This window comes from Clavelina lepadiformis, chromosome 7 (assembly GCF_947623445.1).
Source record: "Clavelina lepadiformis chromosome 7, kaClaLepa1.1, whole genome shotgun sequence".
In the NCBI taxonomy this organism is placed as follows: Eukaryota; Metazoa; Chordata; class Ascidiacea; order Aplousobranchia; family Clavelinidae; genus Clavelina; species Clavelina lepadiformis.
In genome coordinates this window covers 14,036,252-14,049,979 of record NC_135246.1, presented here as the reverse complement: position 1 = coordinate 14,049,979, position 13,728 = coordinate 14,036,252, and the positions used below count along the sequence as shown (strand labels likewise).

Genomic DNA, 13,728 nt, shown 5'->3' with positions numbered 1-13,728 from the left:
ACACAAACAGGTTACAGAAAGCAAACAACAGTTCAACAGCAGACCTGCAAAAGCACTAATCGTTTGCAGGTAAACAAACAAACAAGGCAATCAGAATGTTTGCGTTTGTCTGTGATAAACGCCCACGGTGATCAATTTGGATTAAATCTTACCCTGGGTAAACACTATTACAAATTCGAAAGCAAACTTAGTTTTAATGCAGGTGTTCTTATCAAAACAATCACTTTTACTGACACAGAGTCGGATAGCAACAAATGATTAGTATCGATGCAGTGCATTTTTTGTTTACAGTATAGGTATTCAGCACAGCATGTAAGTGTCGTTTATTAGGTTTGACAACCTACACCAGCAGCTTCCAGTTTGTCATACAGTAGCGTGAGAAGGAATACCTGCCTCCTGTATTAATGCCAACTTTAGGACAAAGCTTCGACATAATCCGTGTACCGTAAGTCTGCCGTTATGGGCAGAGCTTAAAGGGTACGGGCAGTCAGACAGAACAGTGATCAGCGTTTTGGCCAGTAACGCTATTGGCAAGTGATTACGATATACAGCTGGAAACCTGAGATAACAGGTAATGCATTATTTCGTACCATGACGTTCATGGTGACCTATTGGAAATCATGATCTGTACAATAAACGCTTTATAAAGACTGTGCTATCGATGTGTAGGTCACGCAGCCCCTTGTTAAAGAAAAACGACTGTTGACAAAGTAGGAGAAATGATATGCAAAGAGTAAATTTTATCCGTTTAGAATCTGATTAATATTAGCTTTACGTTTGGTTAGATTATTATATTATAACTTTTACATCAAGTTGACAGGGAACCATAAAAAATTATTTCAAACGTCTAATATTTTCTGGTGACATAGCAACACTCAAAATATTTTAGATTCTTAGAACATTGACTGAGCTCATGTTAACGAGAGAATTAACCATCATGTTTTGTATTTAGTAAAGAAAATTTTGCGTAATTTTCTAGATATTTGTCCGTGAAACATTTGAGAAGTTTTACGTTCATTTTACATCGGGTTAATACTGCTATGAGGCGTAATATATCTTCCTACGACCTAGCCGACTTTCGTTTTGTGTCAATTATATACATCACTGGCCAGACAAGGTGAATTAATTTATAGAACATTACTTAACGCATTAGTCAAATGTTACTCCATGGTTATTTGGAGTGTTAAATCAAGAGTTAGTTTTATACACAGACGGAAGGCAACAAAGTGCGATCGTGACTGTCTCCAAAAGCCTTGGAGAAATATGAGAGATTGCTGAAATTCCATTCAAGCTGGCAATTGACCGTTACCGTTGCACGAATTTGCTCTTGTCTTGTTAAATCAAACGGCGTGGGGGATAATTGCCGATTTCCTGAGTTAAATCCTTCGATCTGTCAACAACCAACGGTCAATGGTTGGACTGATGATTACTACAGGCATGTGGGCTGTCACGCGTAGATTGACACTTAGTAGGCGTTCACTATTCAGGCTTTTGGAAAATGTTGATTCGTTGTTGATCAAACAGTTCAGCTGGACCATCAGTCTAAGGAACAAATAAACTTTAACTGTAAGTCAGATATAGCGTTCAGTTCAAGCATTAATGGCGCAGTAAATGAAAAATTCAAATTTTAATTGGTTGAAATATTTCCGTCAACAAACAACATAATTGTTGAGTAAGCTATGTGTGCGCATATCACAGCCGAATATAGGTTAATTAAGCGCGTTGCATATGTTCAATTATAGCATGACCTACGAGACTACAAAGGGCTTCAGCTCACGTTCTAAGAATCAACGCAATTTGCATGGGCGTAGGCTGCTTTATTAAAGATACCCAGAAAAAAGCTCTAACTTGGTTTTAACCAAGTACACTAAGTTATACACACACTTCAATTAGCGGATGGTAAGCCAAATACGTTATAAAGTGGTGATGGAAGTGTCTTGGTGACTGGTCTTGCGAGCTGCTACTCATTAAACGCAGATTATGGGCTGCTTAACGATGAAAGATATTGAAACTACACGTTTCCAAGCTGTAATACATCATTGTGCGCTGCCTTAGAGCGAGCAGTGAACATACCAAAATTTTCCTCACGAATAACCGATAATTTTAACCATGATCGGTATTCACAAAATCTGATGCTGGAAATCCCGTTAGGTCGTGAGTTTTCAGCACGTTTTTGAACAAACAGCGGCAATTATCAAAAATAATTAAGACCTGACGTCACCGAGACGCAAGACACAAATTCCTGTATTTTTCTTTGTCTGAAGTAATTTGATATGTTAAGCTCTTAAATCTTATTACCTGGTATGTGACCTTGAATAGATTATGTTTACCTTTCTGTACATACGTGTCGTGAAGCGGAGTTACTCATAAAGCAATTTGAGCACAAACCAGCTGAGCTAAGGGTATAGGTTTCCAAGTCTATTAAGCATCTAAGAGAGTATCTTGTAACTGAAAGCAAAAAGAAATAGTGCAGATTTAAGTCCTGTATACTTGACGAAGCCGTAAGAAAAGTGAAAGAAACTGTGCTTAGTTGAAATGCCTGCAAGTTTTGCCAAACTGTCTTATGTTAGAAGGCGGTAATGATTACCCATTCGTCGTTAAAGCTCAGGTATGAGGTCAGACACAATGGCGCATTCTAATCTCAATTAAGTCGGGTAACGTTTGTCGACAAAAATTAACCTCTTAGCTGTCTCAGAAAACAATTATCTTGTACGTCGTGAACATTTCTCATATTATTTATTTATATGCAAGTCATTAGGTCGGTGTAGGTGTAGCTCGGTGCGGACGCATGTAGGTGTAACATGTTTGCACAGAGCATAATACGTTGTAGTGCTAAGCACCCACACTTGGGATTTGGTCAACATTCGAGTGATTCGGCACAATGTCAATGCCATTGGTTAGGGTGATTTCACAGAAGAGTACGTCTAGATTCTAGAACTTCTTTCTTCGGAAGCAGGGGTGGAAAATGTACATAGGAAATTTGAAATTACTGGTTAACGGTGTGAATATTACAGCGCTCCAGCCATTTAATTTCCGCGTAAAGAAAAAGGCATTTTTGTCGTGTCAAAGAGTGAAAAAGTACTTACAGAACAGTCATATCATAGCGTTGATCAGGCAGACAAGGGTTTTAGGCAAATGAATGTTTGCCAAAGCTTTGGGTCATTGAAGGCCGGTGGGGGAATAAAAAGAATTTAAATTACATATAGATTAAAGTGCCAAACACTTGGAAATTAAAGATTCCTTTATTCCGGCGTGAAAGGGTAGGGCAGGAAATATCGAAAAGAAGTTAGTATTTAAGTTGTGATGTATTCAAGACTGCGCCAGACTTCAGATTTATCCAGCCGGCTTCAAACTCAACGTTTTAAGCCGGCTAGTTTCATGTTTTACAAAATCAGTGTGATGGCAAAGATTTTCAAATCTTTTACAAATGACGACTTGTTTCTCCTTTCCCAGGTATGATAGCGGATAAGGCTACTGAACTCTGCAAAATTGGCCTTACTACAACTGCATACTGCTGGCGTACTGCGCAAGAACAGCTGATTTTAAACTGAAAGCGGCACCATGAGACCATTTTGGGTGGGCGATAAAAAGACTATTAGGGGCACTACAAGCGCTTTCTTATTTATTTTATTGCTGAAGTGTTCGATGGTGGCCGGCTTTAACTTTGTACGCCCACCACAAAGTTGCGTTACAATTCCGAATGATCTGACCCTATGTCACAATGTCGGGTACAGAAAAATGGTAATACCTAACTTATTAAACCATGAATCCCTGGACGAGGCCAGGCAACAGGCTCACAGTTTCGTGCCCTTGCTCAGAGAGCACTGCCATCCGCACCTGCAAATTTTCCTCTGTTCGCTGTTCGCACCGGTTTGCCTACCGGCCGAATCTGCGGTGTCCGGCCCTATATGGCCCTGCAGGTCCTTGTGCAAGTCTGTGGAGAGACATTGCCTGCCCATCATGCAGCACAATGGTTTCGATTGGCCAGCGATGTTGAACTGCAGTAAATTCACCGACCAAGAACCGTGCGTGAAACCTGATGTTACTCCGACCGCAGACTCGCTTCCAACCACACCAGAAACGGATTCAAGTAAGACTTTTACTGAGTTAATGCCTTTCGCAATCTCTTGGTGCATTTATTTTTTATGAAATATCAATAATGTTATCGTTATTGATGTTTTGCCTATTTTTGAAATGTAACTATATGCTTTGCATTTTCCACGCCTTCCGTACCAGCTGTAACAAGCCTGAAATGATTTCATGAATTCTCATAAATTTCATCGCCTTCTAAATTCATAAATATTTGTTCTGATACCAGATTAAGGTTAAAGCAGAAATAACGACCACATGATTTACGATTATGATGTACGTTATCGGGTTAGAGGCGATTTTATAGTGAAAAGTAAACATTTCACGAGATACCGGTTATCAAATTATGTTTAAAAAGCTCGCATTAATAACCAACACCCGTTTCACATAGCATTGACAAAGTTTGCATCATGATGAGAATCACGCAAAACTGCCGCGTTTTTCCAACCAACATATTGCATCACAACAATTCAAGAAACGTTTTTATACTGCTCACTTTTTGTTGACTGTGTAAGAGAATCAATCGAAAATTAGCTTCTTCAGCTTAAGCAATTTTTAAGGTGTTTTTAGCCAAAATGATACTTCTACTGCGTTCCATTCTACTAATGTTGCAAGCAGTGGTGTTGCGCTTACGTTAACTCAATGAACCGTTATTTAAAATGATGAATAAACTAATCAACTTTTGCTGTGCATGCCGAACCAATTCACTTTTAATTCTCCTTTCCGTCAAGACCCCATAAATTGCGCCATATATGCACTCGAGATGTGAAAGGCCTTTGTGACTAAAAATACGCATCACCATAAAATCCTTGACTGTTTTTTATGGGGTCAAAAAGTTTCGTTATCAGTAGACAAAATTTACACAATGAGTGGGAATGTTTAGATAGTTGGAAACCACATCGGCCCTTTTCGGTATTGAATAAACTGGCAAAGGCCCATCGATCGTGGACAAGTTTTTATTAAAGTCCTTGTGGCATTTCCAACGATGAGTTATAATGTCGTGAATCATCGTAGTTCTAGTCCGGCCAAAACAAACGAAAGGCTGATATGCGGTTTTGGCAAGGCGCGTTTGCCGAATGTCTGGCTTGACTGTTTTTCACCTGTAAACTACGAGGCTGTCCAATATTATTCCCAACTCAATTTGTCGTTTGGTAATAAGCGTGGAATTGTTTCTCGAACGTAAACCTTTAATACGAGGCAAAATAGATCAAAAGTACATTTAATTTGGTTAAAATTGCGGGTAATTTCTTACATTGTCAGACAAAATTAAACTACCTTTCCGCACATTTATTGCAGCATTACATGACACATACTCTTCACCTTTCGCTTTGTTTACTGGTGACCTCAGGGCAAAATTGGTGGTACACATAGCTGTGATAATCCGGCAAAATAAGTGAAGATTATCGAGAAACGCAGGAGATGCTTGTGTCAAAATGCCTCAGATAATGCATTGGGTTAACATAAGATTATTTCTTGACATTACTTCCCGTTGCACGGCGATTATTAACAGAACTACAAAAGAAATGCATGTTTAGTACAGCAGTAATGTAGTAACGTAAAGGTCTGATGTAGTTAGAATCTAATTTAGCTTTGCATGACGATGATTCTTGTCTTTTATTTTAATCTCTAACCAACGTGTCATGTTTTACGTGTTAGATGTTTCAGATTCTCCAGACGGCTCTGTTACCAATACAGCCGAATCAAGTAGGTTACAATTTTCCGAATTTTTCTTTCAGTACATTGTGGCGCTTGTATGATCATAGTTCACTTTAGCACTATAGTTTACTTGTAGCTTCTTATTGCATGAATGGAATGCCTAAATGGAAAATGTTCACTGTTACTTATTGTGGTGATATCTGCTTGCGAAGTAATCGAAGAGTGGTGGTGGTAGGTAGCCTGCTACTGGGTGTTTTGAGAAAATTCAACAAAATAGCGCCTTGTCGAAGTAAACACGCAGCTGATGTTTAGTATGCTGATGTCACTTAGAGTTTATCCGCGCCATCGACCATGTCGTAATTGAAAATATGTCGTTATTTACGCATTACGGTTTAATTTGCGTCACAGCCTTCCATATACGGTTAATTAGATGACGTAATGCGCACTGCAAGCGTTGAGGTACTGGGCGGATTAAAATAAACAAGTGGTCCGGGCTAAAACGATTGTTTAGACTAGATCACGTCGCTATTGGCGGGGCATCGCACCGCAGATACACGCATTGAACCCAGTATTTTTCGATTTAAACGTTATCTTTATTTACATCTAAAAATAAGATAATCTAGACGATTATCTTCATTTGCCAGAGCACAAGCGTTCTCTTGTGCTCTTTCTGATAAAGTTTTTCCAACCGTGTTGTGCTCTGTGCCAACAGTTGACAGTGTGAGGTTTCCAAGGGTTTAGGTGTTGGGTATACATTTGACGGGAGGCCTAATCTGGCGTCTATCCTTTAAATACAATAAATCCAAAACGTCACATTACGCGCCTTCTTAACAAATACCAGGACAAGAGCGGGCTTCCCAGCAGCACGCGACCGAAACGTCAGCATTTTGTCTTCCCAACGTGCAGCTATTTGAAACAGACGTATAAACTCTTACCAAGTTTACCACCCATTTCTTTGTAAATGTTTGCTTAGACGTGTACGTTATTACCATAACTTGGTGATTCTTGTTGCGAAGCTTCTAGGGAAGCAGTTATATTACTCGTACGTTATTACATCGTTGTGCAATTACAATTAGACTTATCTTCTTTAGAATAAATTGTTTTCTTTGCAGATATATGTGCGCCCTGTGGAAGAGAACTTCAAGCTGACACTTTGCATGACAACTTCTGCGCAAGTGAATTTGGTAAGCTATGTTTTATAATAGTTTATCCTTTGTCTGTTTTTGCTTGAGATTGGTTCCTGTATATTTAAGACTAATGTAGGCTGCTACAAAATGCTTTTGACAGATATTACGCAGCTTTCCTTTCTTCACGTAATCGAAACCGCAAAAGTTATCGAAAAATCCGGTATGTGCAAACGCAATGTGGATCGCTTCGCGTAGGCCGTAGAGCCAGGCATGTCATCGAAAACATCAATAAACATTTTCCTTGTCTGTGGGGGCGCCATCAAAAGCTAAATTGCTCGACCGTGTATAATGGAGTTATTATTCACTGCCTCTTAGACGGAAGGAGATAAGACAAGGGTAAATGTCCAACAAACACTTTTGCTCTTATCAACTTTAACTTTAAATACCTTTAATCCAAAGCGAGCTTCAAGCACATTAAAACGTAATTAGTGGGCTTTAAGCAGCACATAGTATAGCCTATGTACATAAATTTCAGGCATCGACCTCAATAACCAAAGCGTTTAATAACGTTTTTGTCATTGGTTTAAACGGCTGCAAAAAGAATCAAACAAACCGGTTTTTCATGAAATAAACCCTATACTACATTTTCCCTATTCGGGTTTTTCTTTTTCCTTTTCTCCTATTTCGTGATTCATATAATTTATATGATCCAACAATGACTTTTGATTTGCGTTTTTTTTTCGATTTATTTGGTTGTGAAAGCATTAGCTTGGAAATCTATTGATTGGGACGACACCAACTCACGTTTTATAAAGTAATTTACAAGGATGTAATATTTTGTTAACGTTTGCCCAGCAGTTGGCTATATGACGTCGATCCGGGTACAAACAAGCCCTCGTCTTGTGTGGCTTGCCCGGTGTATTTCTCCTGTATAAAGACTTCGGCAAAGAATGTTTGTCCACAAACGTTCGATTTTGGTGCTAATAGCTGCACCATGTTTTGTTTAGGTTTCTTTATTTTTTTTCTTCATAGACCCTCATTCGTAGGAGGATTTTAAAAAGGTACATAAATTTGTGGTTACCGGTGTAAGACGTAGGTGGTTTTTCGAATTTCAAAGGTTGCGCTTTTAGCAAAGACAAATCGTCTTTCAAGGCAAAATTTCGCCTAACTGCAATTTTTGGCGTGTTATACACCAGGTAAACATTTGATCAACTCTTCCATGATTCGTGATCCGAAAAAACCGCAACAAAAGAATTTTTACCTCCGAAGAAACATAGAATACATCCGAAACAAACTTATGTGATGTTGAAATTTGAGGATACTTTAAACCTAAGTATAAAAGCTTACCGTAAGGGGAATAATTAAGAAAAAATTATTGTGACAACATTTCGTGCTAACGAGTTCAGGCTAAGAAAATGATTTAATCTTTCTGAAAGTAAGAACTTGGTTTCCGTTTATCTTACCCACTTTTTAACGTACGCCTGTTGATAACAAATAACGCGCTCTTAATTTATAAACTTGGCGAATACGGCATGAAGTCAAATTTTTGAGAATGCAACGCCTTTGGTTTAAGAAATACGCAGCATAAAACACAACTTGGTTTTAGTAATGGACCTGAACTTCTAGAAAGTTGGTTAAATTAATGTTTGTGTCGACTGTCGAGTGAAATGGAAGTGATGTATACCATGAACTTTTTGGGTTGACGTCAACTGCACTGTGTGGGGAAATGTTGCGTCACTCGGTTAAACTGCAAGGAAAGTGAACTTCCAAACTAAAATCGAGTGACTACGGCAATGTTTTAAAAATGCATTAGATAACTTTATGAAATGATGCACTAGTTAGCGCATACATAGGGTACTAAGCTCATCGGAATCTCACCTACTAATACCACTTTGACAGGTAGTTGTTAGACAATGGTATGCTGAGGGTTTTGTTTAAGGGCGGTTTCGCCTTATTTAGTCTACGTAACGTTAAGGTGTGTAAGCGAGAATGTCTCTTAACATCTTGTTGTCACAAAGTGGTTGTAGGTCTATCGAAACGTGAAATAGTTAAGGATATACTTAAATCACAAATGGATAAGACGGGTATAGTTGTTTAGGTAAATTAACCTTGTAATATGCTTTTATGTTTGTTTCCTTCGCTTTGATTAAAGTACCGTTCCCGATATAATTCATCACGTTTTTTTTGGATGTTGTAGTTTAAAATCATTAGAATCCGTGGGCAATTTCAGAAAGTTTAAAACCTTCCTGTCGACAAGTAATATATCTGTGCTTCATTTCCGCAGTCGGACATATTTTTTCCATAAATTAATTAAATTACAAATGTATACCGCGATATCACAGGATTCACAGCACATCATACGCTGTAATTAAGGGCAAGTTTTATGAAATTAGTATTATACTGATAAAAGTGCGTTTTCGCGAATCCCTTGATTAAAAAGCTAGCTGGAGTAAATTATACCACCACCGGCTCGTGCCAGTTGTCTTCCGAAATGTCTGACGGTTTCGGTCGCCTAAGTCTATGCAAACACTGCACGAACGATTAAGTTATAATTGCCACTTGACCTGAAAATATCGGTTGTATTTGATGTTGCGAGCGCGATATTACAGGTGTCGCGGCTTTGTCAACGAGGAAGCTAACACTCTAGTATCACGTCAAGGAAAACGAAATGAAACGCTCAAATTATGTGGAAAATGATACGAAGCGGGGGGGCCGTTGCTGTTGCACAAGTGCCCACCGCCGTCATCTTACACCTTTTTACTTTAGCGTGTTGCGAGTGTCTAGCTGCAAATGGTTACATGAAAAGCATCTCAAGTGTTATTAGTCGCAAAGTCTCTAATGGTTATAACTAGAAACGCCATCGGCATCGCCTTTCGTCAACAATTATGTTGTTTTTGCACGTACAATTCAAAATGCTTGCAAGGAAAGACTATAGGCAATAATTACAGATGTAAATTCATACAAGACTTTATTAAGCCAATTTTTTGACTTCAAGCGCTTACGAGGATTTGAAAATTGGTCCATTTGAGTTAACAAAATATTTGTCGCCGTTTTTACCAAACCCGCGCTGGACATTGGTAAGCTACTTTAATCAGTCCCTCAACTTTCAATAGGAGAGTTTGACACTGTATTCGCTGAAATGATGAATTTAGTTTTTTCATCTTTTTGAAGACATCTTTCTCGTTTTTTTTTTGCAATTTTGACTTGGCAACACCGGTAATGAAAACACAGCCAATACAATCCCATATCGCAACTCGCAATACACGCTATGGGAGGGCAATATGTATACGTCCGCATATCTACTGACCGCATCCTAAGATTTCTTGGTACATATTCCTTCACTTATACCAAAGCGGTTTATTTTTTGCCATAACATGCAATCTGTATGACTATATACGCTGAGGCAGAGTTTGTAGTCGTACTTTTGCTGTGACTCAAAGGGCCTTAAGGCGTAATTAAGCACAGCAATAAGTATTGGCACGTACCTGTCAATACAAAAATCGTTTAAAGTAATTGTCAATTATTTAACCATGAGGAAGTGGTGATAACTCATCCTTGAACTATTAGTCTGTGCTCATGAATCCGAAAAATGTTCGTCCCCTTAATAGAACTCTTAAAAACGTTGAAAATAGTACTGGAAACTAGAGCAACGCCTTCGGTAAACTGATTTGTAGATCATCCGTAAATAAATTTCGTGGGAACCGCTTTCGCAGAGTAGAAGGGAGGTGAAAGGCTGAAAAAACAGCACCTGATACCGTACAAAAATATCTCAGTGCTGTTCTTAACACTTGCATGTGGAGTGTTCGCAAAGTAATATCAGAATTGCGCTGCTTCCTGATCCCAATTTGAAACGAACTTTGTTGTTAGTTGGGTGTGCCAATGCTACGTCCTCAGAAAACGGATTTAGATACAGGGTGTGCTGATACGGACCCCTCTTCTAACTTCACTCATCTCCGCTCAACTTGCATGCGGAAGTTCTTTCATCAGATATTAGGGCTTTTAAAATTCCTTGCTTTTGGTCCTCCTTTGCTATTTACGCCTTAATCGTCTTTGTTACTGTTCCGAGCTCTGCGAGAAATCCGGTCACGCTATCGCTTACAGTGTTTATACTTAAGTGGTTTGTCAAAGCATTTTGCAAAGATTGTCGGTATCGATCATCAGATTAAGTTAAAGATATCTGATTAAAAACTATCTGAGATAAGCAATTGCTCTGTTTCTTGGTTGGTCGTTGAAACAAACCTCTCGAAAAACATAATAATTTGTACTCATTTCTTGGATATTTTGCAGTGCTGAAAATCAAAGTCAAACGCATGAAAACACGAGCAAGCAAAGGAACACGAGATATCACTGCAGACAAACGACGCAGGGTTATTTACAAGAACGGTCCGCTTTCTAAACAAGACCTAAAGCGCTTAAAGTTAGTCGTCAAAGGATCTAAGAAATGCGATTGCCCACAGCTGGACAATCCTCCCGATGAAGGTAAAAAAAAGAAAAGCAAGAAGAAGAAAAAGAAGAAGAAGAAGAAGAAGAACTTCTATCTTGTAATGGGACGAAAGGTCGGACGAAAGCTGTACGTTAACATAATACACCTCTGGGGAAAAAAGAATAAGATTCTGAAAAAGGCAGCTAAAAAAACATTTGGAGCCGATGGTTGTCCCTCGTTCGGCAACCCTGAAATGGGCGGAAGAGTGTAGGAGAAAAATCGCTTTACTGAAAAATAAACAGAAACTGTTGAGATTACAGCACAACTGTATTAAGGAGAGCCTTAGCTCACAAATGCACCGCTTCCTGCTTTTATGTCCGTGTACCATAGACGCTACGAACCACCACGTCCATGCTTCGATCTGGTTCGCAATTTGCGTTTGTTATATTTTTACTGCATTGCTTTGTTTTTAGTTTTAACAGCAAATTCTGTTATTGTCAATACTTTTGAATCTTCTATCTGGTTGATATTTTAAATAAAATTGTACGCAATGCATTCCGACGGAGACTCTATAAGCCGCTGCTGAAAGTTTTTACAGGTTAGACTTAGTTATATTGAGCGGAGCACCAAGGAGTTGTTAAGATTTATAAAACTATTTATCACATCCGGTTAGAGTCCCACAAACATGGCCGATAAAACTGCCAATACACCATGAACATATGTATCGTTATTCGTCTCAACAGATCAGCTGATCAATGTTTGTATTACTAAGCGTAATTCATTTCTGAGTTAAAGCGGTCGTGTCCACCTTCGATTGAGTTAAATTTACTATGATTACCTAACTGTCATGATCACAGTAAAAGTCAGTTAAAGCGAAGTATGAAAAGCGGCATCTTAGATCATTGTTGCTAAGCGTGCAAACAAGCAAATGCAGGTCTTAACATGAACGTCATGTGCCAAAACTATGTCTGTAATCATTTCTTAAATGATTAGCCAAATCTCTGGGGTTATGCTTACATGAACTGTTATGGAACAACTGTGTCAAACATTGATGTTCCAAAATTATTTATTTTTACATAGATGAAGTGCCAAGCATGCCAATACACTACACAATAAAGCACTATAATAGATCACAACACTTTGAAAATTTTCTTGCTTTACGATACCATCTAGCGGATTGCTTCAGACGACAAGAATGGGTACGCAAGTACACAGAGCATAACCGTTAAGCTGTGACGCTGCGCAGTTAGTATGGGGCACGGGATGCAATCGCTCACCTGAGAATGTTTCGAAATAGGACGTTTTAAGACTTTTTCAAAATTGAGCCTATTAAAATTATTTTAAATTTATATAACTTTAATTATTATGATGTTGACATGAACAATATAGTTCCACGTTGAAGTAAGTGTTGTACAATATAGTGAGCTAACAAAAGTTATCGCTACTTCACAGAAAACTGCTTCGTCTATATACGAGTTTATCATCTCAATGGCTATAGGAATCTAGAGTCGAGATCAATAATCCCAAAATATTTCTTACAAATTTGTTAGATCTGTGAAACGCTCCCAAAAATTTAACTAACTTTTAAAAGAAGGACACCGGACACCGGACACCGGACACCGGACACCGGACACCGGACACCGGACACCTGGGACACCGAAGGACGTCACATTACTTACAACGTGTCACCAGCAGCTATTGTTGCATGTCTCCGTAGAATATAAACAAAGCAATATTAGCAAGAAAGTATAATGCTTTGATTTAAGTTGTTTTAATATCAATTGAATTCTTAATTTTGGGATATGCAATTCTACGGTTTGATCTTCCCCCAATCATAATATTTAGTATAAGTTGCAAAACAACAACATATTTGTACTGTATATATATAGTGAATTGCTATTATTCTTTAGAGTAATTCTTCATAGAGAATTATCGCAAGGAAATCTATATGAAGTCTGGACGAACGTATATAAAAAGCACTGCAAAGCAATTTTTGAAAGAAATATTGTTCATATCATCATTAATAGAAGTTATTTTAAAATAATTTCTCCTGGATTTTTTAATTATAAGAATACTACACATAAAACAAATGGAAATTGTATTTTCTGCTGGAAAAAAGTGTGACAATTTGTTGACAAAATAGCTGCTTCTAATAGTCACTGACGATACCTAGGAGCTCTTTGCACCGAATCTTTAAGGGTCAGGCCAAAAATTAAATACTTTTCACAGTGGGCAAAAAATTGATTTTTCTCGGCTTTCCACCTACTTATTCCAAATATTTACCAATAAACTAACTCCTGCACAAGCAGGCTTAAGTATGCACACGGTAAAAAAACTCTTCAAGGTTTCCAGAATGCAACACAATCTCACTATTCAAAAGCACTCAAAATACATGACTGCAATGCATCTGTCTGAGGATCTCAGAATGTCAAA

At 38.3% G+C, this 13,728-nt stretch overlaps 1 protein-coding gene across 2 annotated transcripts; it reads left to right on the top strand.

Moving 5' to 3' along the window:
• The first annotated feature begins 3,427 nt into the window (after positions 1 to 3,427).
• On the top strand, positions 3,428 to 11,856 carry LOC143464761 (secreted frizzled-related protein 1-like). Of its 2 annotated transcripts, XM_076962730.1 has the most exons (4): positions 3,428 to 4,090; positions 5,746 to 5,793; positions 6,858 to 6,929; positions 11,160 to 11,856. In XM_076962730.1, exons 1-4 carry the CDS (start codon positions 3,562 to 3,564, stop codon positions 11,564 to 11,566), a joined length of 1,056 nt encoding a protein of 351 aa, XP_076818845.1. In that variant the 5' UTR covers positions 3,428 to 3,561; the 3' UTR covers positions 11,567 to 11,856. The 2 variants fall into 2 exon arrangements, with proteins under 2 accessions (XP_076818845.1, XP_076818846.1); XM_076962731.1 differs by lacking the exon at positions 5,746 to 5,793.
• The last annotated feature ends 1,872 nt before the right edge of the window (positions 11,857 to 13,728 follow it).